The sequence below is a fragment of the Tenebrio molitor genome, chromosome 1 (assembly GCF_963966145.1).
Source record: "Tenebrio molitor chromosome 1, icTenMoli1.1, whole genome shotgun sequence".
NCBI classification, from domain to species: domain Eukaryota; kingdom Metazoa; phylum Arthropoda; class Insecta; order Coleoptera; family Tenebrionidae; genus Tenebrio; species Tenebrio molitor.
In genome coordinates this window covers 22536783-22562734 of record NC_091046.1, presented here as the reverse complement: position 1 = coordinate 22562734, position 25952 = coordinate 22536783, and the positions used below count along the sequence as shown (strand labels likewise).

At 34.1% G+C, this 25952-nt stretch overlaps 2 protein-coding genes across 9 annotated transcripts in view; both read left to right on the top strand.

Moving 5' to 3' along the window:
• Positions 1-25952, top strand: part of LOC138126175 (basic helix-loop-helix ARNT-like protein 1) — a 247641-nt gene that overhangs the window by 163818 nt on the left and 57871 nt on the right. For all 8 annotated transcript variants that reach the window (XM_069041888.1, XM_069041919.1, XM_069041915.1 and 5 more), the window contains 2 exons: positions 9077-9249; positions 9300-9554. In XM_069041888.1, coding sequence (XP_068897989.1) covers positions 9077-9249; positions 9300-9554 — 428 coding nt within the window. The remainder of the gene's footprint in view (positions 1-9076; positions 9250-9299; positions 9555-25952) is intronic.
• On the top strand, positions 9563-25397 carry LOC138126232 (uncharacterized). Its single transcript, XM_069041957.1, has 2 exons — positions 9563-11243; positions 11296-25397. Exon 2 carries the CDS (start codon positions 24229-24231, stop codon positions 25318-25320), a length of 1092 nt encoding a protein of 363 aa, XP_068898058.1. The 5' UTR covers positions 9563-11243; positions 11296-24228; the 3' UTR covers positions 25321-25397.

Sequence of the window (25952 nt, the reverse complement as noted above, 5' to 3'; positions counted from 1 at the left end):
CATTTTAATTAAGTTCTAATCACGGATTTTATTTTTTCATAACGTATACTAAATTTGAACTGCATCTAACAAAATTTAATTTTTAAAGTGATAGTTTTTTGTCTGCTGTAGGTAGGTAATTTATTTTAACAAAAAAGTAATACCCAATTTTTGTGGCGGTGAACAGTATTTATGCATCTATAATACCTTCATATAAATATAATTTATAGTCCAATTTTTACCCTTTTGCGATGACGTCATTATCTAGTAACTTTACGTATGTTTGAGCTAGGATCAGAAACAAATTTGAATTGATCATAAATAACTATAAATGTGTCAAATTTGGTGACAATTGCTTGAGAAAGGTTATGTTTGTAATCAATGTAGTAAGTGAAATAAATTAAAAATTGTCAAATGGACAGAAGCATAAAATAACCTCAAACTGACCATCAATAAATAAACGTGCCTTTTTTTTTTGTTTTTTTCTGTTTCTGTCGTTTCAATAAAGAGAAAGCGAGCAAGGAAATCGTGACGTCACCTCAAAAGGGTAAAAATTGGACTATAGTTTTAAAGTCATTTTCCTACGGGACACAAGTGATGGGACACCCGGTACTAAAAATGTTTTGAACACTTGAAACGAAATGCAACAACTAAAAAAACTGGAGCAATTTAATCAAGTTAATAAAAAACACAAAGAAAAACAGAAGCTGACACACACAAACTGAAAACAGGTAAAAACTAAACAATAACCAAAATTGAAAATCGGTTCCCATACCTGTTTGAGTCAGATTCCACTAAGGATATATTGGGTGGAACATCTCTAATACTCACATACCTAGTTAACCAATCGGCTTTAATTAGGTTTTCATTTTCACAACGCTAGATGCTGTTTCTCCACAGTTGGGTTAAAATCAGAAACCTTTGTTGTTGAAGATTTGGTTTTATAATATAATAATTTGTTATGGCCCTCTTCTCTCGCTCCAATAGAACCACCGTAGTTTGTTTTGAACTTTCCATTTTAACCTTTTTACAAAATACACAATCCCAAATTAAACAAATGAATAGTCTGAAAAATAAAAAAATCATAAATTCAATTAGTATATTAAAGAGAGTTGGCTCCATCCTGGTTCCTAGGGGCGTTTTTCGATTGATTATTCAGATGATTGGCTGCACTTTTAGTGTCAAAATTGTCGTTATCTGCGTTTAAATAAAATTACTAGTTAACAAAATGTTTCTGGAGTGAAATAGTGAAAATAAAATATAAATATTATGTTAACTATTTAGATTTGCTTCACAAATTTTATGAAAACCAGGCTGCCAACTCAAATCTAACTCTCAAAGACTCCCCTAGGAACCAGGATCGAGCCTACTTTCCCTTATATACCACTCTAATTTTTAGGTATTTTTCTAAAGTGAGGTTATGAAACCATTTGACTATAGTATAATAGTATACAACGTGTTTTCGAAATAAATACACAAATTTGAAACAGTGACAGAACTCGACAAACTCAACAACTTTTCTAAATCCTTTTTTTGCATATTTTCTTTAGTTAAGGTAGAATTATTTGAAAACTTTGGTACAAATTTTGCTACCCGCCAATGGAAAAGAAAAAAATAAGTAGTATATCATCGTCGTCATGGAAAATAATTACCTAATGAAATTACTGCAACAATGTGTTGACGACTCATGTTTATTGTTAGAAAACGAGTTTAAAAGATGTGATGAACAAAAAATTGTAAATAAAACACAAAATACTTGTTATAATAAATGTTCAAAATGATTGCCGTTATTGTGTAAGCAAGACTCAATACGGCGAAGATAACATTCTTCCACTCTACCTAGCAAAATTCTGTTATTGCGAATTACAGTGGCGGCATTTTCGACTCGTTCTCGTAATTTTTCGATTGTATTAATTTGAGTTGCATATACTTAACTTTTGATATACCCCCACAAAAAAAAAGTCACAGGGGTTTAAGTCAGGTGACCTGGGGGGCCAAGCAACCGGACCGTTTTGTCCAATCCATCTCTCCGGAAAATTGTTGTTGAGCCATTCTCGCACAATTAATGCATAATGGCATGGAGCACCATCATGCAAGTACCAAATTCTTTCCCTAACTGCAAGTGGTAAATCTTCTAATAGTTCGTATAAAACATTATCCAAAAAATTCAGATATTCCACTCCATTAAGCCGTCGTGGCATAATGTGAGGCCCAAGAAGATGTCCATTTATGATTCCGGCCCACACATTTAGAGAAAATTCTCTTTGAAAGTTATGTTTTCTAATGGCGTAAGGGTTTTCATCGGCCCAGACGTGGGTGTTGCGTGCATTGAAAATACCTTCCCTGGTAAATCCAGCTTCATCGGTTGCCAACACAAATGATAGAAAATTACCTTGGGCACCAATCCTTCTAATCATCAATTCACAAAACTCTACTCTTCGAGGCAAATCGTCAGGTTGCAAGAACTGTACCTACTTTCCTAACATGGTATGGATAGAGCTGCTGTTCTCGTAATATTTTCCAAACTGTATAATGTGCTACACCATATCGTGCAGCCAGTTTCCGAGTACTATAGTCCTTTTTTTTTAAATCAATTGTCAATGTCAAAATTCCCTCAAAGACCAGGCTGTACCACCCTAAAACCTTTGCTTTCGGAACACCTATATCGTAAAATCTCCCTAGATCAGGTTTGAATTCTCTACATTTTCTATACTAACTTAGATAGAGGTATCTCGCACGGATAATGAAATAATCGCAAAAATGTGATTTCGCACCCCTATTCTCCAGTATGGCGGGGCGAGCGGCAACCTCCCAAGGTCGCAAACTCAACAACATTAATAATATGCCTGATAGAAGATACCTGCCAAGTATAAACTTTTCTGTACCTTTTGCAAGGTAAAACTCCCTATTAATTGGACTAAGTGTAGAATACTGCGGATAGAATCCATCTCCTATGTAAAATTCCTTATTTTTACTTTGTTTACACATTTCTAATAGGTTTTCATAAATTTACAAAACGATCTCAAACAAATTTATTGCAATTTGGATAAGACAACGTCTAGTATTTTAAAATTAGCATGAGAGCCACAGACAATTAAACATAGTCTAGAATCTAGATCTATTCAAATTTCAGTTTCGCGCAATACTAGCGAGGCGCTAACGTGAGGCCGAACTAGATGTACAATAAGCATGGCCAATACATGGCCGTTTCATTTTGCAATTTTTCCATAAGAGAAAAATTCCGATGAAATTTCCCGTAAAGTAGCGACGCCATACAAATTTAATTTTAACCAATCTACAGTCTACAACACATCAACTTGTCAAATTTATATTCTTGGTTAGGTAACGGTTAGTTGTCGTATGTTGTTTGTCTGTTAATTTGCTTGTCACTCGAAATTAATAAGTTAAAATGAAACAGCGAAACCAAACACGACAATCAAAAACTAAACAATAAATGTTATAATTGAAAACTGAGCAGAGAAGGGTAAGAAAATATTTCCAAAATCTGACAATTCTGACGTTCAATTTGACAATTTCAAATGAAAAGAAAATTATGAAAGTGTCCAACAGATGTCGCTACTTTACGGTAGTTCCATGGCCTACTAAATCTGAACTGCGCTGCGCTTATTACCTCAAAAAATCTGCCATAGATAACATAGTATATAAAGATTAACATAGAACGCAAACTCCGTTCATCCCGTTATTTCGTAATTATGGTTTTACTTGGGTTAAAAAACTGGTTTGGCTTGGTCGAACCTATCGCCCTAACTACTCGCCACCGCAAAAAACCTATAATATTCCTGTCCATACTATCGCGGCCAAAATACGTTGGTCGTCACTTTTTGACACTTCAAATGTAAATCAAGTATGTATTAATGTCAATGTATATGATAATTTAAAATTATTCTTGTCAAAAATATGGCACCTTCAATTTTTGATAAATATAGAATCGTCTTACATGCTTCTAAAGGGTTGTCTATGGGGCAAATTGCCCAAAGTAATGGGTATAGCAAAAAGTACCGGGTGATTTTAAATAATTGTGACTTTTTTTCTTAAGTTGGTAATATTATTGTTGGTTATTCTGCTTTTTAATGTGATAGTTGACATAACCATAGGCGTCCTCGCCTACTTGACACAATTTATTAATACATAAAATGTCAAAATGACGTACGTACGCCAATGTGTTGATTAAGGTATCAAGTTTGCCAAAATAATTTATGAAAAATGTTCCCAACTTAAGAAAAAAAGTCACAATCATTTAAAATCACCCGGTATGTTGTTAACAAATGGCGAAGAGGTTTAGTAGAACGTTACTGACAGATTAAAATGATTTTGACAACAGTAAAAAGTAAGGTTAACCATCCTAAAGCTTGCTTTACAATTGAATATCATTAATGTTACAATGACAACCAATATATTTTGGCCGCGATAGTACGGTGTGATCAAGAATGACTGGATCTGATGGTAACAATGAAATTTGGCAAATTTGAAATTTACCATGAACGATTCATTTTTGTAATAACATAAATATCGAGCGATCAAATTAATTTGTAATTGAGTTATCCATGCATTTCAATCCGTATGTCGTTACTTGAACTACACGCTTGACCTACTTTACAAACAAAATAAAACGTTGAAAGTTGAAAGCCAAAATGGTGGCAAGTTTAAAATAAGATTTTATTGTCTAAAAATACGTGAATCTTCAAGAAAAGTACGTTTATTTTATTCAATAATTGTTACAGTAGACCCAGAAATATAGTGATTTTATGAGGGATGGAGTACATTAACTTGAGGTGGTCAGTTATGGTAGGGCAATAAGCTTCTGGCACCCGTCGCGCGACTGGGCTCTACCTACCTTTGTCTCCGATGGTCAATTTTCAGACGGCTCAAAAACATCTGTCCTAGAAGATTTATAACTCTCCTCAAGTTGATAATAAAAGTGACCCCAAAATTGCAAAAGAAATAATCGGCCTAAGTCCATAAAATCACTATATTTCTGGGCCTACTATACAATAAATGCTGAAAATGTTCTCCATGTTGTTCCAAGCACAAATGAGCCCTTCGTCTAACTCCACGAATGACATTACGTAACATACTCGTACCTGGATTATTATTAATTTTGTTAACTTTTTCAGTTATTCTGAGCTTTAATTCTTGTAAATCGTGAACAGGTGTTTGATAAATTGAATTTTTTAAATGAGGCCACAAAAAAAAGTCTGCAGATGTAAGATCGCAAGACCTCGGAGACCAGATATTTGCTGTATTCCGACTAATAAGTCTGTTATCAAAAAACTCCCGCAACATGGCTATTGTGGTCTTAGCTGAATGTCTGGTGACACCATCCTGTTGAAAATATCCTAGGGTCGATTCATCAACGAGAAGTTCCAAAATCACTTGTTGATATCTAACTGCAGCTAGGTTACCTGAAGAATAATTAAAAAGATTATAAAGTTAATAACTAAGTGCCTACCTTCAAAAAAACAATGGTCCTATCATCCGTTGTCGACGATTTTATCGGGAAATTGAACGAAGTACTTCCACACGGACGTCTATCTTTCGTCCATTTCGAAAATACGACTCAACGATCAAAGCTTTGTGTTCCAATGAAAATGCCATTTTTAAGCAACACACGAATGAAGTTCTTAAAAGAACTGATTTTATACCGAGATTGTTTCACCATGCAAGAAACAACACAAAAATGCGACGTGAATAAACACAGCGTGAAAGACAGGTTAGGTCTTGTTAATGTAAATAGTGCAACGGTGGTTAAGGTTGTAACGAATTTAATTGTATAGTTGACTCAAGTTGCAAAAAACCACTTTGCCTTTGCAACAGCATTTTTATGGCATTAGTCATTGGAAATTACTTAAAAACTGTACTTATATGGAAAATATTCAATCCAAACTATGATTTTCTGGTCTCTTTGTGCCTTTATTTGGTTCAAAAGCATTGAAAGAATGCTGTTGCAAATGACAATTGGTTTTTTGCAACTTGAGTCAACTATACATGGTGTCTCAGCTAAGACTTTCGAGCTTAATAACTCGGTTATTTTCCAAAGGATTTTTGTGAAATTTAAAATGCAGGTATTTTAGACGGTGAAGAATAAAATCCCATTAATGCAATTCCCCAAGTTTTAAAAACGTAATTTTTACATGCATTTTTAAAATGTTGAATCACTTAAGATTTACACCAAAAAATTGATCGTCAATAAAAAATGCTGTAGGGAGAAACTCATCCTCGAAAGACGTCTGGTTTGCAAGAAAAAAGAAAAAAAACTGGCTGCAGATGCAAAAACGTAGACGCGTTTGAAACAAACGCGCACTATCGCGGAATTTTGGTCATCCCTTCTCGCACAAACGCAGGTGACATATTTGACTTTTATCTTGCTAACCTTACAAACATTTACAAAGTTAAAGACAACATTTGGACGTAATTTATTATACTGGATGCTTTAATTCTTCCATAAAGGACTAAAACAGGATCGGGATATTTTAGCAAGGTAATTTAGTTCACCTAGGCTTCCTGTGTCTTCAAATAAATTGACGACTCTCTTAACCTTACATTTTGTAAAGCCTACATTTGGATAGTGTTCCACGAGAAAACGAACTGTGTCATTGAAGTTCTTACGACACTCTCCATAGGCAAAAATTGTTTCCTTTTTCAACAATATTGAAATTTCTGCCATTGTAGTGTATTTTTAGAGTATTTTCAATAAATTTACACAATTTGACGTTTCTAATAAAGCGCGCCCAATTTTGACAGATTTTAAAGGGTGTACAAAATGTTGCTTGGCAATCTTTCATCAATTGTTTCAAAAGGTAACTGCTCAAATACGTTTAAATTTTACATTAAATTTTTAACAACAAATTCTAATCTTTTCGTTGAATCAGACGAATGATTTAGTTAATTGTTTGTGTAGACCTCTATTTTTTAATATTTAACAATCTAATAATAATCGCGCCTAATTTTCAATAAAGGAAGCATGTGTTAAAATTACATTTTTTAACTTGAGGTTCTTTTATTATTACTAATTGAACCTCCGCCGTCTAAAATATCTATTTTAAATTTCATAAAAATCCGTTGGCAAATAACCGAGATATTAGGCTTGAAAGTCTTAGCTGAGACACCCTGTATAACCAGGATTAAGATTTGACGAAAAATTGAAATTAACAACAAAAGTAGATGTGGAAGCTACAGTTTTTCTGTTCTATTTAGAAATTACATACTTAATCAACATTTTTGAAACCCAAATCAATTTTAAAAATGTTTTGAAATGACGCTACTTTAGAAACCACAGTTAAGGCGGCCTTACACCAAGGCAACAATTGGCAACATGTTGCCGGCAACATTTTTTAGTAATGACCGGCAACATTACTAAAAAATGTTGCAAGCAACATGTTGCCAATTGTTGCCTTGGTATAAGGCCGACTTTAAGCATATCAATCGCAACAGACATACGGATTCAAATCCATGGATAACTCGATTACAAATTAATTTGATCGCTCGATATAAATGACATAACCAAGTGTTTTCAATGTCGTCTCAAGTTAAAAAATCCCGTCAGTGCCAATTAAGAGACAAAAAACACCAGTACGTTTCAAATGTTTCATTGCCAACAAACTCAGTCATTGTTGATCACGGTGTACTACCAACTAGTATCAACTTCAGTTGTGAAATTGACTTTTGACAAATCTAATTTATCTAAGTCAGATGATTTTCTATTATTTAAAATCCTTACTTCATTTTTTATAAATGTCGTTGAAAACAACTTTATCGAATTTTGATGTAAAAAGTTAACATTTTCTATGTCATTGTAATTTTAAAAAATCTCTCGACTTCGTCTCGGTCTTCAATCTCTGGGCTTAGCACAAAAAGACTCACTCTAGTCTTCATGATATCGTGCGCTCATTTAAATTTAATTTATCCTCAAATTTGGCGTTCAAGATTGTGAACGCACTATACGGATTACGGTCAGCTATTTAAATCTTACGTTTTTACACGAGTGGTTCGTACACAATCGACTCTTCAAGGCCAACTTTGAGGATAAATTTAAATGAACGCACGATATGGTCTACTATTTCGTGTTCGTTGCCTCAGGTACATAACGTGGAAAGTAAACTTTTCCGTTTAAATACCTAACTTGATATCTGTAAAAGCTAACCTGCATAAAACATAAATTGTATTAAATTAACCCAACACTACAAAATGCACTAGAATACATTAATTAGAGCATAATTTCAGAGAAAAAATGTTACTGCTTGAAGGATATACTGGGTGCCCCAAAATTCGCGGAACAACTCAATGAGGCAATGTCAACTCATGTTAGAAAACAATGAGAAAAATAATTTAAAAATTCTATACCTACGTCTTAGATTTGAAGATATGGGGGCTCAAAAGGTGCAGCTTTGATCGCATTTATTTTAAATATTAAAAAAGATTTTGACTATTTGTCTTTTACTAGCCAGTGACCTAATAATTCTGAACGATTGTGATCAGGTTTGCAATGATTTTGTTCATTATTTGCAGCATTTCCAAGTAGTAATTTTATGTTCGTTTTTTTACCTCAAATAGCATGCGGCAACATGGCTTTGATTTTTTCCTCTCATTTCCATGGATACAACAAAAATGAAATATTTGCAGACTGTTGGGATCATAGACAACACAGTATTGGGATGCATAGAATGTTTTTAAATGTTGCCACATTTAGTGTAACGAATAGGTCCATATCTTCTACAAAAAAGAAGATTTTTTTTCAGACATTTTTACCTGATATCTTAATGAATACTTACTTAACAACGTACTACTACGTTGTTCCGCAAATTTTGGGGCACCCAGTATTTCAAATTTTACGTGCGCTAGGTACTACTTCCTTTGCGTAGAATTTAGTGGTTTTAATGTCAACCAATCTCTCGCTGGACAAAGTTTATAAGCGTCTTTTTATCACAGGTGTGTTGTTCATCTCAACTCGATGAACAATTTTCACGCTTGGTGATAAAACGTATCGCTCTTACCTCTACCATTTCGTTTACAATTCTATAAAATGTATTAATTTATTAGTTTTGAGTATAAGAGTTTTTAATTACTTCTTAAATTTTAGCATTGTTGAATGGAAAGATAAAACTACGCATGGAGTTGCCTAAATATGTTGGGCAGCGTATACTGGAACAACTAGTTTGTGAGCAGATGAGTGGATTTTTATTAATTCTGACACCTACTGGAAAAATTGTTTTTGTCTCAGAAACAGTGGAACATTTATTAGGACATTTACAGGTAACACTAAATCCATATTTTTAAGTTAATATTCTATGTAATTTTTGTAGTCTGATTTGATGGGTCAATCAATTTTCAACATTACGCCATCCGATGACCACGATCGTTTAAGGACGTACATAAATTCCGAATGTGTTCTAGACGGTGGATGGAAAAAATATTTTAGTGGCCGACTGAAGCGGGCTGGACCTCGTACAGAATCTGCAGTATATGAGACAGTTCGAATAAGAAGTATTCATTGTATGGATGACTACAATCAAAACACATCAACCAATAGAGATGTTTCATCAACTTCTTTAAATCATGTAGGTAAAATTAATAATCATGCTCTAATTAGTGCATTTAATATTTTTATCTACGATCGTGTAAAAAGTTGTCAAAGTTGACGTTTAGCGAACTGACAGAATCGTGCCATAAAACTTTTAGTAAACGCTTTTATGGCACAGAACTGTCAGAATACCACAACACAATTTGTTGGAAACATTGTTTAGAAGTAGGTTGCTAAACGACGTGGTTCTCAAACGACTTTGGTTATTCATAAAATATTGAATCAATGATAATTATTTTATACAAATTTGTGTCGAAACCGATGATCTCACGATCGTAAATAAAATGTTGTAAGACAGACGTGTAAAAAGTTCCTTTGTTGCACTCACATCCTTTAGAATACTCCCTCGTACGTCGGTCGTATTTTAAACCCGTTCGTGCAATAAAGCATAACTTTTTACACTTATATCTTAAATAACTATAATAAAATGTAACGGGAATAAAGTGACTTAATTTGTATTTTACCAGAAAACATTTGAATTTTCAATATTTAATGATCAAATTTTTACTTTAACTAACAACTGTTTTATTTTTGAGCCGAAATTAAAAACTAAAACTAATGGCCCGTTGCACCGCATTTTCGTTAATCATATATTCACTAAAACGAAATTAAAACAAAATGGTGCCATTCTCTAAGCAAAAGTTGGCCACTGTAACTCTATAACCCTATTATAAGCTACAGTCTGTAATACAAAATGGTATTCTCTAAGCGAATTTGTCTCTGTAACAAAATACATTCTATAGCTTACAGTCGCTGTAAATTTATGGTGAGACAAATCGTCACCATAAACACTGTAAAGCCTCTGTAAGTCGTTATAAATGTCTGTGAATGTAATCTTTGTTGATAAGCACTGCACTTGATAGTAATATCCGTAATAGTGTATGTACTCCGGCAAAATTGCCGTGCCGCCGGGTGGCGGAGGGATAGTTTAATAATAAATAAATAATATTTTTGTTCGACACTGTCAGAATTTGAGAATTTTCTCCCGTGTGAACGGATTTTGATAAATGCCACAACTTGTCAAAACGAAACGTCAAGTTAATTTTAAAGATTTTAAGCGATTTGGAGCCTTTAAGGGGCTCGTCGAACAAAAAAACGTTGTATTCAACTCGTTCGTGTGTAAATTGGCCCTTTTTTGGCACTCGTGGTCCACTTGTGCTAAAAAAGGTCCAATTTACCCACGAACTCATTAAATAAACTATTATTGTTAATAAAATAATCTGCAATTTTATAACTGAATCTCGATATATTTAAAACGATAAATCTACATTAAACAAAAAAGTAGGGTTTTCAAAGGGAATGGGACGTTTCGCCGCCAACCGCGTCGCCACTGGGCCCTTCTTTCCCCGCTGGTCTTTTGTTGGCCACTTGTTATAATTATTTTTCTATAAAACACCCTAAAAGTAGGATTTTCAGCGTTTTTTGTCAATGGCATTGGGTATTTTTTTATTAATAAATCCACCGCATGGATTAATTGCGCCGCAACGCCACAGGTGGTTAATGATACCCGAACGTTAACGTTATATCTTTATATTCTGAAGATTTGTTACTGTGTACTTACATACCTATCTATGGTAAAAGAATCAATTAATCCGTAGCTAATTTTGTCTTCACCAAATCCTATGGGTAATCTCGCCATCAAAATTTTTTAATGGAATTTTAATGAGTGAGTAAATTCAGAAATTGAGTGCAGATTCTGTTTACGGTTCCTATTTTAGTGGATTGGGTGATGACGAAATGATGGATATGCCAGCAGCTACATATCAGAAAATAAAACAAGAAACTTACCACGGACACTGCAAATACGATAATAGTAATTTATTATACGATTTTTATAAGACACCATTGGGTCTATGACGTTTCGCCGCAGCCGTTTCGCTGCCAGCCGTTTCACTGCTGGGCCAGTTCGCCGCGGCCGTTTCGCCGCGGCTGTTCTGCTGCTGATTTTTTTTTAGCCACCTGTTATAGTTATTTTTCTATAAACCTTACTAAAAGGAGGATTTTTAGCGTGTCTTGTCAGCGTCATTTATTTATTAATGGATTAATTGCGTCTATCTCTCTGATACCTGAACGTTATATTTTTATATTCTGAAAATTTGTTATTGTGTACCTACCTATAGTAAAATAATCAATTTAATCCTTATCCAATTTTGTCTTTACCAAATCCTACAGGTAACCTCGCCCTTAAGATTTTTTTAAATGGAATTTTAACGAGGGGGTATTAAAAATAGATTATCAATGACTCTCATTACGTTGATTCTTTGGAAACGACATTACGATTTAAAATTGTTATGTATAATGTGAGGCTGAGCCGTAGAGGGTTGAGCACCATACTTTTCTCACCTGGTCGATTAAAAGACGTGTTGGTTGAGATGAATTTATTGGTCTGCGTGTCACTGCATTGGTCTCTATTAGCTATGTACAAAGTTTTTATAAACAGGGTGCAAATAACCTGGAAAAACCCCTGGGGTCCAATTCTTGAAATCACTGGAAAATATTCCTTTGAGAATATTTTCCTTTGAGAATATTTTCCCATAAATGAATTCCCAGTGAAATTTAAAATGTTCTCATATCTGTATTCTTGAACTGTTTGGAAAATGATTTCACATGAGAATTTAAAAATCCAATATGTTGATAATTTGGATCAAACGGTATCTAATTTCGGATAAAGTCTTTGTGCTTGGGCAACTATTATTTGGATTGCAATGAATTCTTCGATTTTTTTCTTTTACAAACAATTATGTATTAACAAAAGTGTCAGATTTGACAGTCGAATTTCTCGCGAAAAAAATATTTTCCCATGATAAACACTAGGTGAAATAATTCTCCGGATTACTAGTGGAACAATCCGTCTGACATAAGTCCAGAATACACTTTTGCATTTCTCATGAGAAAATTTGCCTATTTTTCCAATGAGAATTAATTCCATCGATTCAAGAATTGGGCACCTGGTTTGACGTAACTCGTGTGGATATATTCAATTTTTCACCCAAGAGACACCAGATGAAGATGGTGGTACCGACCGTTACATTGTAATTTTACCCTAAAAACACTTTACGATAAGAGTCATTTTTGTCTTCTTCATAATTCTTGTCAAATCAGGTAGAAACTCCGAACGAATATTCAATCCCCCATCTGCATGAAGCGTTCTTAAGTAAATAGTAGATTTAATAGTAAGTAACACTTGAGGAAATACAACTACACAATGGCGCTCTCTGTATTTGGTGAATATTATAGTTTTATTGGGCAGGCTTTCAGGATCAGATACACAGTATGTCCCCGGATTGAGTTTACCTACAAGAGGGAAAAAAAATATTTTTGATTTTACGCAAAAACTTCAGAGGAATAACACTTTTTGCTTCATTTGAAACTCCCATTTGTGTTATTAAAAAGACGATTCAGTGCTCTGATTCTCTGATTGACATAATATAAAATAAATGCATTGTGTATTTTTTCTTCCGTTTATTATTTCCTTCATACATATAAAAAGCCGTAGTTGCTATGGTTTTTCTGGTTTTTATATCGGTTATTATTTGAAACGCCGGGTAAAGATCTATGTGTCAACATTTACTCGCTTCTGAATTTTTTGCATTCATTGTCAAAGATGTTGCAAATAATTCGTTATAAAATCTATTTGTTCATAATAATTCAGGAAATAATCATTCCGAATACCCCGCTTGCATAAAAATAACCTGATTAAATTTTGACGTTTTTTGTCGCAACGTTTTGCTTAAATAAATATTTCTCGTAAATTTTCCACCCAAAATCCCTCGTGCTACGGACATATTTCTAAGCAAAGATCGGTTATTTTCATGCACTTGGGATATTACTGTTGAATATATTTTAAAATTTATTTTATCACAGCAATAATTCAAACAACTTGAGATTTTTTTTTAATGTCAAGGATATTTTGATGTAACATTGTACTCGATTACATACTCGTACATTCATTGACGTGTGTTTTTTTAACTAAACGTAAGGACTAGGTATGGGCAATGTTCGGAGTTAAATATAATACATTGCGCCGCAAAATTGACGCATAATTTAGAAAATTGATCGTATTCCTTTTAGAAAATTTTTCACTGCCATTTAGAAATCAAAAATGTTCATTCGCATTATCTTAAAGTTTAAATCCGATACTCATTAGAAAACCACTTTTCATAATGCTTCATTTAAAATTTAAATTTACAGGCTTTTTTAAAGTTTTTACACAGTATGCGCTAATTTTGCGGCGCAGTGTATATATGCCGTTCACGATTGTTTTAAACACGCAGGAGGCCACGATATTTTTTTGTTAGATTGGCGTCAGGTCCTGTCATATGACGTTTCTTTATTAAATAGGTATTCGTCTTGTTGTCAATTCCCTAATTGATTCAGTGTAATTCAATTATAATCTAAAATAGATGTATTATGCCAAATCACAATATTGCCAACTAAAATGTCAGATTTTCATAGACAGTCCGAATTTGAAACAATCGTGAACGGATAATATACAACGTGTAACAGAAATAAGTACATTAATTTTAACTGGTAATAGAACTCGTCAAAAGGAACAACTTTTCTATCTAACATTTTGCCGAAAACCGATGTTTAATTCCAAAAAAAAATTGGAGAGATTTTTCACTAAAATAACCCTACGCCACTAAATACTGCAATGGCTAATTGAGATCAGCGCTAATATGAAAAAAACATCCATTTTCATCCAGAAAACGTGTTTTAACGCCGAAATCGAAATTCAAAGAAATCTACCCGTATAGCAAAAAATCCACTTCGTCAGAATCTGGTTGTTTCACGTTTTTAGGTAGCTTAGTTTTGGAGATATGAACGGTTTTAGGAAAATTTTTCCTATTTTTTTAAGCCACTACGCAACGTTTTTCACCAAAATGGCAGAGAGAAAAGTGGTTCCTTTTAATGAGTTCTATTACCAGTTATCAGTTAAAATTAATGTACTTATTTCAGAAACATCCTGTATATAAATAAAATGACCGGTATACACTCTAGTGGTCTAAAATAAAATTCAAGTTTCTAGAAATGTGGGTTGCATACTCTGTAAATATTGAATCTATCATGCCAGCTGTGATGAGATTCAAATGGCGGCGAAACGGCCGCGGCGAAACGTCCCATCCCCACACCATTTTGTCGCACGAGGAGCGCAGCGACGAGTGCTATAAAGCAAACAAGCGCGACAAAATTGCTTATAAAACGAGTATAATACAATATTGTTTCTATTTTGCCCCTTAAATTTAAAAAAAGTTCAAAACATAATGATGGGAAAATTATATTTGGCAAATATAAGGGTTGGTAACGCTGATAGACGAATTGTAAGTTTTGAATTTAAAGTCGTGAAGTGCAGTGATCACGTAGCAACAACGCACTATGAGGCACTGCCAACATTAAAAATTTGAGTAAATGTTCCTGAAACGCGTATCGACAAGAGCTCCTTTTCGAAACCCGCTTGAGTGTTATACTGACTGTATTATAGGTGCAAAATTGAAAATTTTTAATTACATACTATGTTAAAGATGCAAAATAAAAAACATATTTTACGTCGCGTCGGAAAATCAAAATTTAAAAAATTGACCGAATCACTGCAATAGGGTATTGACAATAAAGAAAAAGCAAAACAAATATTTGAAGAAATAACAGGTCTAAATGTTAGTTCGTGCTGTTTATTTGTAGATAATGAGAAAACATTTTTTGGAGCATCACCGGATGGATTGGTTGATTTGGATTCAATTGTTGAAATCAAATCTCCATTTGTTCCTCGAAACACCGACGGCTGGCGGCGAACTGGCCCAGTGGCGAAACGGCTGCGGCGAAACGTCATTGACCCTTTTGAAACTTGTATTTTTCCACTTCAAATTTAAATTTCGCCGCTTCTAATTCTAATTTCTTTTCTGCCAATTTAAACTCTTCCAGCAATTCCTCTCCTATTGTTTTAATAGAGTGATTTTCATTTGGCATCCTTATCTTTTTAAATAGTTTTCTTTTTACTTTTTTTCTTACGCTAAATTGATCACAAGCAGGTTTACTTTGTTCAGAAGATCTTTCGTTTTCCAACATTGCCATGGCTTCTGTTATGTAATTCTCCAGTGGAATGTATTCTTCACTAATTCTATCATCATCACCGCTACAATCAGGTTGGGGTGAATTATTTTTTCTCTGCTGCTGCAAACCCGCAACTACGAGAACTTCTGGAGAAACCGTCACCACCACCTTGCTCTAGACAGCAAGACCTCGATCTTCTAACTTCTAACGGTGAAAATTTAATTTATTCACCGACATCGCCACCAGTTTTTAGTCTGCTTGCGGCAATTTTTCTATACTTTGTTCTAGTGGCATTTTTCCAGTCACCAAATCGCTGTCAATTTATAAATATGCAATAGGTGAAGTATTAAAAAATGTATTTCTTATCTTTGCCCATTCTTTTGTCGATAAAACGGGACCAGTACTAATTGCGTTTAATTTCTTGGACAACTTATCTTCAAAATGTAATTTGGGGAAATGGTTGGAGTTCATTTGCCAGAATGAAAAATATCATCCGTTTCCATTAATTTCAAATATTCTCCGTACTGCTCGGAATTTGTATTTTGGCACCGTTTTTATTTTTTAATGTTCATTTTAACACTCCATTTTTGAAAGGTACGAAATTTGCATTCTTCACTCAGGCAAAGCTTACTCCACGAATTTTCAAATGTATTAAATAGTACTGTAAGGCAAATGCTTACAGAGGTATTTAGAGAATACGAATTTTATGTATCTCTGTAAGGACGTTTCTTACATTGCTCTGTTAGCTACATAATGTAACTTTTTACATTATGCAGTGAAATTTTAGAGAATAGCACTATTAATGGTTTATTAAAATTTGTTTCGTTGCACCCCATATGATTAATTAATTAATTTAAACAAAAATAATCGAATTGTAAGCAAACCTTTGACAACGGAAGAAGAATTCCGCTCGAGGCGCTGCTATTTGACAGTTTGACAGGAAAAAGTATCAGCAACTGGTTCATTGACGACACACTGTGGTTACTATAACAAAATTTTACAAACATTACAATTGCGAAATATCTTACAACAACTTACGTATCTCCAGGAAATTCTATGTATTTCCTCTTCAATTAAAATCAAAAAATGCAAAGCACTTGCTTTTGTGAGCCTGAACCGCGAATAAAATCTAAATTCATCCAGTTCATGAAAACGGCCAGACCTTGTGTACGGGAACCGTGGAAAATCAAAATCTATAAATCCCAAAATGTCCAAAATCGTCCTCCAAGCAATCATCAAAATCTTCCATGTTGATTTGAAATTTGAATTCATATTGACATGCATGACATTACATAAACTCTATGTAAGGGTTAATTCGCCAATTTTGGCTACTTTACTAAACAAAGATTAAAGGTTATTTAAAGTGCGATGCAAACAAACTTGTCAAATTAAATAATACTTAACGTTAATCACTGGATTAAAAGTGCTGTGCAACCGGCCGTTAGTGAACTTTATTTGTTGTTGATGTATTGGATGGAGCATATAAAACCTTTTCTTATTTTCTTTTTATATTTTAACATATGTCTCAGCGAGAAAACTTGAAAAATATAAAACCGCTTTCACTCGTGGTTTTAGAATTACCAACTACCATTAAGTTAGATTTAAGACTGTGGCTAACCACACATTTCAATCTACAAGAACTGAACACACTTCTACCAGATGTTCTTGTAATATAAAGTGGCCAACAAAAAGCTGTTTGTAAAAAAATAGGAAAGCTTGTGTAGTTCTAAATGTCAATAGTTCAACTGCGTTATTGTAGCAAGTAAGTTGCATTGTGTTCTTCTTTTGGCTGGGATCATACCGGATCAGATAGAATTGTCTTAGTTAAAGAAAACTGTCCGGAATCGAGTAAAAATACGCTGATTATGTTGGATCAAGAATGAAGTGCCGCACATTGCACGGGTCGTTTTGATATTACTTTATAATTATGTAATAGTATATTATTCAATTAGCGGATAATGATGGCTATTACTCGTGAGGATGATTTTGTGTCACGAGCTGCAGGCGAGTGGCGTAATTCATCCGAGATAAAACTACTTTTAATACCATGAGATAAAAGTGCTGCCTTAGTAACACGTAATTTTTTTGTACAGTTACAAAAACATCAACTTTAGTGACAGAAAACGGTATTAAAAGTACCTTTTAAGAATGTTGGAGAAAAAGGAATTTTTTTAAGTACGTCTGTGGAAAATAGTTGTAGGTTACTAAGGAAAGTATTTGGGATATTACACATCAGTTTTAAGAAATAAAAAATTTATATTGGCTCCAAAAATCTATTTGGGCAGGTTTAACACAACATTTCAAAATGAGTTCAAGAATCGGTTGTATTATTGTTCATATAATAAATAGTGGCCATTTTGAACATGGCGTAACATTTGTATATTACGCTGCACGGTTGGTAAGTGCAATATAATAGCATTCGCGAAAACGAAAGCCACCTTCCATTCTGTTATAGTTTGTCCAGCGAGAGATTGGTTGATATAAAAATCACTAAATTCTACGCAGAGAAAGTACGGTGCGATCAATTAAAAAATAAATCGAGTCGGCGTGTTACCTATGGCCACCCATGCTATAGCATTGGCTTCAAAGCAAACTCGATTTATTTTTTAAATGATCGCTCGGTACTATAGTCTTATTTTTTAATCAAAGAACCACGACCTGTTGATTTAGGTTTGTAAATATAAAACTTTACTAAATTTAGGGAATTTAATGATATCTATTGGCTATACCAGCCAAGTCACTTTTAATGTCCTTGAAAGTACGCAAACTCGCAGCTAAAATTTGAACGTGTTATTAGAAATGCCTCGGAAAGTAAGACATTTATTAAACTCTCAAATTGGTTGTTATTAGTTGTTATTAACATGCTGCGCTACTAATATCCCTAATAACCTCAATTTTTATATGGTGAGATTTTTCACCCTATGTCAAAAGTGTACAATGTTGTCAGCTCTATTTTGGGTGTAAATTGGGGCGTATGCGAGTTCCTTCCCGTGGTCACTTCTTTACCTGCATAACCCTTTTTAACGGACGAGTTCCTCTCGAGGTTATGGGGAATTACTGCCAGTATTTTGCTTGAAATTGGCAATAAATGCACTGATGAGAGGGAGAAACAATTTTATTTACAAGGGTAAATTAAAATGACATACGGCAATTATACTTTATTTATGTACATGATATGAGTATACAGTGAGTTTTTTAAAGACTGGCCATAGGGTTTTACATGCTAATTTTTCAACCCCCTGTTAACTTTATTTTTGTGAAAATTCCAAATTTTTATGTGGTGTAAATCAAATATTAACTGTCATCGCTGTCATTCAGATTCAGAATCTTCGTCAAGCATTCATGTCCAAATCTCACAATCTTATGTCGCGAAATGTAAATATACAGGGTGTTTTCGAAGTTGAGGCGTTCCTTGTAACACGAGGTACTACACATTATTCTTAAGAATTTTAGCCTAAATCTTAGTAAAATGTTTGTATTAACGACGATAATTGATTGTATATTTTTATTGTTTTCTAAAATTTTGAGTCCGGTCCTGTCTATTTCTCCGCTGTACTAGATTAATAACTGACGTGGCCGGGGATGGTGTCTTTCCGGAAATCGCTCTGCGTACTCTATGGACGCCGCAGCTGCATTCTGATAACGTGATAACATTGCCCATACTTTTGCAACATATCTGTGAGCTCATTATTTTCCTAATAATAAAGCCATTTCGACTAATTATATGACAACTCTGACAGTATTTTTGATTAACGTCCATTTGAGCAGGACCGGTTTCAAAAAAATTAACTTATTGTATCTTCATTGTCGTACACATTTTACTAAGGTGATTTTGGCTAAAACTCTTTAGAACAACGCATACTATCACATGTTAAAAGGAACGCCTCAACTTCGAAAACACCCTGTATGTATCGGACATAAGTGAAGCAACAAAGTTTGTTTTTGAAATATACGATCGTTTTTCAACTTCTGTGAAGCAGGAGAGTAACACTCCGTCCAGTATTTTTTACATAACTTATCAATAGTCCACTTCGGATGAAAGAAATAAAATTGCAACAAAAATTGTTTTGTTTTTAATATTCAAAACAAAATGTTGACTTTCACAACACGACAAAAGTAAAGCAACAATTAGGAAATGTATGCAATTAATCTATAGTTTAAGTTTATAACAGCGATTGTAATGTTTAGTATTCAATATTTAGTAGGACCACCTTTACTTTTTATCACAGCGGCGCACCTTCTTGGCATAGAGTCTATTAATTTGTCTAACATACTCTGTGGCATTTCGTTCCATACTTCCTCTATCTTTTCCCTTAGCTCATTTTTATTTCTAAAGTTTTGACATCTTATTCGCCTGTCCACTTCTTCCCATAGATGCTCAATGGGGTTTAAGTCTGGAGATTGCGACGGCCACTTCATAACTCTAATCAGGTTCTCTTGAAGCCATTCTCTAACTAGTAATGAGGCATGTTTTGGGTCATTATCGTGCTGGAACACAAATCTCAATGGCATATTCCACTCAGCGTAAGGTAGCATGACTATTTAAAATATCCCGATCGTGGAATCTATCCATGTTACCGTCAATGAATTGTAAAGGGCCAACACCGTGATGTGAGAAGCAACCCCACAACATTACATTTCCTCCACCATGTTTTACTGTTGGTGCTATGTACTTTTCATTGAATCTTTCGTTCATAGGCCTTCTTGCCCATCTTATACCGTCTGATTTAAATAAATCATATTTTGTTTCGTCGCTGAATACATTTTTTTGCCAGTCTTCACGGTTCCAGCCTACATGCTGTCAGGCGAATTCCAATCTAGCGGCTTTATTTTTTCTGGAAATCAGTGGTTTTCTTCTAGCTGGACCTCTTCCAAATAATTTAGCTTCTACTAATCTACTTCTACTTCTACTAATGTCGTCATTTGAGTGCTTCAATAGGTCGTTGGCGTGTTAGAATAGACTAGTAAAATTTACTGTAGTGATGTTGGTAGCGTGAAGTGTCAACTGACAGACGTCAAAAAATAAATCTCGCAGAGAACAAAGCAAATTAATAAATAACAATGAACAAAACGTTTAATTTTCATTCTGGGATTTGGACTTCTCCGGCAGTAAATTTTCTAACGTCTTTTGTACAATTTGCCTAATTTGCGGCGGCATTAGTGATAAACTTAAAAATAAAAAAAGCTGACGTTTTCAATTAATTTTTTTCACAGCCGGCTAAAATTATGCCACATAAAAAATGTTACCAACCACCGCAAAATTCCCTAAATAGTATAAAAAATTCGTTGCAGAAGGTCCTTCAAGCACTCATTTGTTCCTTAACTCGCCGCTACGCGACTCGGAATTTCAAATTCGTGCTTGAATAGATGCCTTCTGCAACTTATATTTTAATATACTATTGGGTTTGAAAATTATGAAATTAACCGGATTTTTAAACCATAAACCGGACCTAATTTGACCGGAAAGTGAGTGGTCGGTCTAGAACATTTTGAAATTCCCAAGCAAGTTATTATAATTTTAGAAAACGGTGCGATGATGTGAAAATGACACGTTTGAGGTTATGTCTCCGTATGAGCAATTTAACCTGGAAAATAATAAATAGAATGACTTTGTGGCGTCTCTGTACGTACATTATTGTAATATTTGAATATTTTTTAACAACTACCAACGCACTTTTCCATGGGAAAATGGCTTAAAATTTCCCAAGGACCACTCACCAAGGTAAAGAATATACTCCATTCTTTATCTTGGTGAGTGGTCGATGCGATCAAGCAAGCCATGGGTAGCTTTGCAATAGAAAACAACCCTGAAATCACGAAACAACGAAACGAACTCTGGCAAAGCAGATCACGAATGAACGTACGCCTCTGACGCCGCATGGCCTGTCTAAGCGGTTCTACCTTCCTACCCTAGAAATCGAAAAATGGACTCGACCAACGTAGTTGCGTCTGCCGCGCAACTTTATTGGTGTGTTCTCCGTAAGGTGTTGGCACTCTACTAAGACAACCAAGATATGCTCACGCGCAGGATATCTTCTGTCTCTCTCCAGACTGTGACGCAATCCCGTGACAAATTTTGCTGGGTCTTTGCCAAATACATGTGTTTTAGTTCGTTTTTTCCCTCGTTTACTGTGTTTTAATTCAGTGTGAATACGTTATTTTTTATTATTTTGTTCATTTGTGATTGTGTTTTGGTTTCTTTGATATAGTAGGATAAACAATGGTTTACTGTGCAGTGATGATGGGTTGTACCAGTAACAATAATTAAAAAAGTAAACACTATTCGTCTAGTTACCGATACTTTAGTTTTCCAATTTGAATAATTTAGCAAGAAACGTCGACTTAATTGATGAAGCAAAAAACCTATTTTTTAGATGTAAGATGTATTTTAAGATAAGAAATCTTAATAGAAATATCAAAGAAGCCTCCAACATGCGAAAGCGCAAAATGACAAAAATTGTCAACAGTAATTAATTACATAAGGTTAAGAAATCCCAGTCGTGGACTTCGTCCACTCCTGAGATTTCTATAGCAACAAACATTCGTGCATCTATTGCTGAATTTTTAATGTTTATATTGAAGCAAATGGCTGCGCTACCTTAACAACGAAAAAATTATCGCGCTAATTAGCTACTAGCAAATAGTCAGTGTAATTATGATGCTATCAGTCCATTTGAAATTTTTCCTCATTACGATTGGCTGACAGGACTCTTTAAAAAATAATCAAATAAAAATATACCTACTTACAAAAATTATTTAGTTATATTTTTTTTATATTCCTTGCAGTTTTTATATTGCTTATCTATTTTGTACTGTGCAAATGAAATGATTATAAAAATCCTACACATATTAGAAGATAAAGTAGTATTTCAAATACACAAAAATATCTTATACCGGGTGATCAAGAAAGACTGTTTAAGTTGGCAATACAATTAAGAACATTTTGTTTATTCGGCTATTTACAACACTGCAACCGGATATGTTTTGTGGGTTTATTTGACAGATATCTGACGTAGCATTAATAACGACAAAATGGTAGGTTATGAGAGTAAAAATTAACGGCAAAAAGAAATCAAAGTTGGAATTCGGAATAATAATCTAAGAATTAACTAAAGGAAATTCTCGAAGTGCTCCCCATTTTGCTCTAAACATAAATTTACTCTTCTCTCGGACGATTCACCAGTATGTTTAATTTAACTTGAAATGTCAAATTTGACTTGTCACTAATGCGGCTGTCAGTGTGAAGCCGTCAACAACCGGAAGTTACTCTAGTGGTACCATTTAAAAATAAAATTCAGCATTACCAACTTAAACAGTCATTCTTGATCACCCCGTATTACCGAAGTCGACTAAATTCATTCATTAAAATAAAAATTTGTTTTTTTCTATAAATAACAGTTGAATCACAACGAAAGCTTCAGTAACTTTAATTAAAACTGAAATACATACATCAAAACACTGCCAAAGATATCGCCATATATGGTCCGCAACTAAAAAAAAAACCTCGTAACTCCCAAAAAATCCCAACATGACATCGTTACACATTTGCAATTTTTTTTTTCTAGTAAGCAAAGCTTGAAAATCAGTTTATTATCAATTACTTACCATCGGCTTCATAGAAATTTAGTACAGCCAAATTTGCACAGATTGCATGAGCCTGTAACTATGACAATGACAAAATCAAATCAAACTGTCAGTGTCATTACTCAATTATCGTTAACGTCAAGTTGGGAGTATAATTTCTGTTCTCAATAGAGAGTTTTCGGGTTACATTCCGTTAAAATAACCGGTACGCTATTCGCGAGCAATTACCGTAATCGCTTATTGTATTAGAGAGTTTTCGCGTTACGTTTTTCAGATAACTGTGTACGCTAACGCCGGGGTTGCTAGGCAATAGCGTAACCGATTCATTAGAGAGTTTTCGCGTTAAGGCCCATACACAATGGCGTTAACGTTACGTCGATGTTAAAACGTTAATGTTAACGTTAGATCTAGAAATTCAAAATTACATGTATTTCATTGTGGACGTTCACAATGACGTTATGATGAAAATTAATGTTGCATGATATTGTTAGCGTTAACGTTAGTTCTAGAAATATTCTGGGTTCTTAACGTTACATTCTAACATTAGCCAACGGAAATAATTTATAAAAAGTACTGAAATACATGTAATTAGATCTAACGTTAACATTAACGTTTTAACATCGACGTAACGTTAACGCCATTGTGAAAGGGCTGTTACGTTTTTCAGATAACCGTGTACGCTAACGCTGGTGTTGCTAGGCAATAGCGTAACCGATTCATTATTACAATAAGCGATTACGGTAATTGTAATATGTAATAGAGAGTTTTCGCGTTACGTTCCGTTAAAATAACCGGTGCGCTATTCGCGAGAGATTACCGTAATCGCTTATTGTAATAGTAGAGACTTATTGCAAAGCACGGTAATTAACGTGTACCCTATTACGGTCGACGTTAATATGGGTAAGGTTGACAAAATAGCGTTGTTCTAAATGGCATTTATTGCAAAAATATATTAGAGTAATACGCTATTTGTACATTTGTTACTATGATCGTTCAACTGACGTAAATACATAAACTGTATGACAGTAAAAATAATATTTGTGAATTTAAAGTTTCAAATGGAACAAGTTTTGGAAGCAATAATATTGGGTGGGGGTGATCATCAAGATGTTGAGAATGCTATATTACATATTATCCTGAATCGTGGAATTGGACAACACCCCAATCTACGTTTTAATCTCAATGAAATTAGTAATGAAGAAGCTAAGGGAAATTTTAGATTTGAAAAACAAGATATTCCAATACTGGCCAGACTGTTGGAAATTCCAAATCTTATAAGAACCGAAAGTAGGAATGTCGTCGAAGGGGAAACAGCTTTGGCAATTTTATTAAGACGCTTAGCGTATCCAAATCGTTGGCAAGACCTAACAACTCTATTCCATTTGTCTTCGCAGTCCTTATCGCAAATTGCATCACATACGGCCAACATTATTTTAGCAAATAAAGGTGCATTACTAGAAAATTTAAACAATCTGCAGTGGTTGAATCATAATAGATTAAGGCAGTATGCAGCTGCAATTCACGAAAAGGGAGCAGCAGTGCCTAATTGCTGGGGTTTCATAGATGGAACCGCTAGACAAATTTGTCGACCTTCAGTGGACCAAGATCAATACTACTCTGGACACAAGAGATGTCACTGTGTAAAATACCAATCTGTTTTATGTCCTGATGGACTCATTGTTAATCTTAAAGGTGCTTGGCCAGGTAGAAGACATGATGCTGGTATGTTCAGAGAGTCAAATTTATACCAAGAACTGGTAGAAGTCGCTCGTTTTCAACATGAAAGTTATGTATTATATGGAGACGCAGCTTATGGTATCAGAGAGTTGCTTCTTGGTCCATATACTGGAGGAAATTTGCTTCAGATTCAAAGAAACTTTAACAATTCTATGAAGGTTCTGAGAATAGCTGTCGAATGGGGGTTTCAAAAGGTGGCTAGTCAATTCGCGTTCGTAGACTTTAAAAAGAATCAGAAACTTTTATTGCAAGAAGTTGAAACAATGTATAAAATTGCTGTTTTGCTAACAAACTGTCATACATGTTTGTATGGCAGTGAAACTTCACAATATTTTGACATAGTACCTCCACCGTTAGAGGTGTATTTGGGTTAAAAAAGTTGAAATAAAAATTATTTAATTTTATTGTAAATGTAAAAAGTATTTTTTAATTAAACTACTGTGAACTCTGATGATCACTTGAATTCGAATAGAATTTTCCAAAACAATTTAACTGATTTGAAAGCACTTGTATAACTTTGAGTTGACTTTCTAATACATCATTCAAAAGTTTCCTATCTTCTGTCTTTTGTTCAATGTCGAAATTTAAGCGCCTTTCCTCCAAATTTAATTTTCTTTCAGCCAACAGTAATTTTCGCTCTTCCAGTTCTAACTCTTTAGATCGCAACTTATGTTCCCGTTCACCTTTATCGTTCAAATATTCCAACGCATTTTTCTTCAAATAATTGTTTCTGTTTTTTCTTTTCCTGTTTGGACCAAGTATTTTAGTTGGAATTCTTGATGTTTCATTATTTGTTTCAAATGTTGATTCTTGGCATTTAGTGGTATGGGCATTAGAATTTATACATCTATTATCTTCTATTAAATTAATAGGATTTTGAGTAAAATTCACCCCAGCGTCTATTTCATTTAGTTCAGCGGTGAAATTATTTTCTGCATTAACATTCTCATTCTCATCACCATTGTTCATGGTATGAGATTCTTCTAATTCAGTACAATAAAATTCA

Coding starts and splice junctions, on each gene's coding strand:
- LOC138126232 (XM_069041957.1), top strand. CDS start 24,229: ATGACAGTAAAAATAATATTTGTGAATTTAAAGTTTCAAATGGAACAA.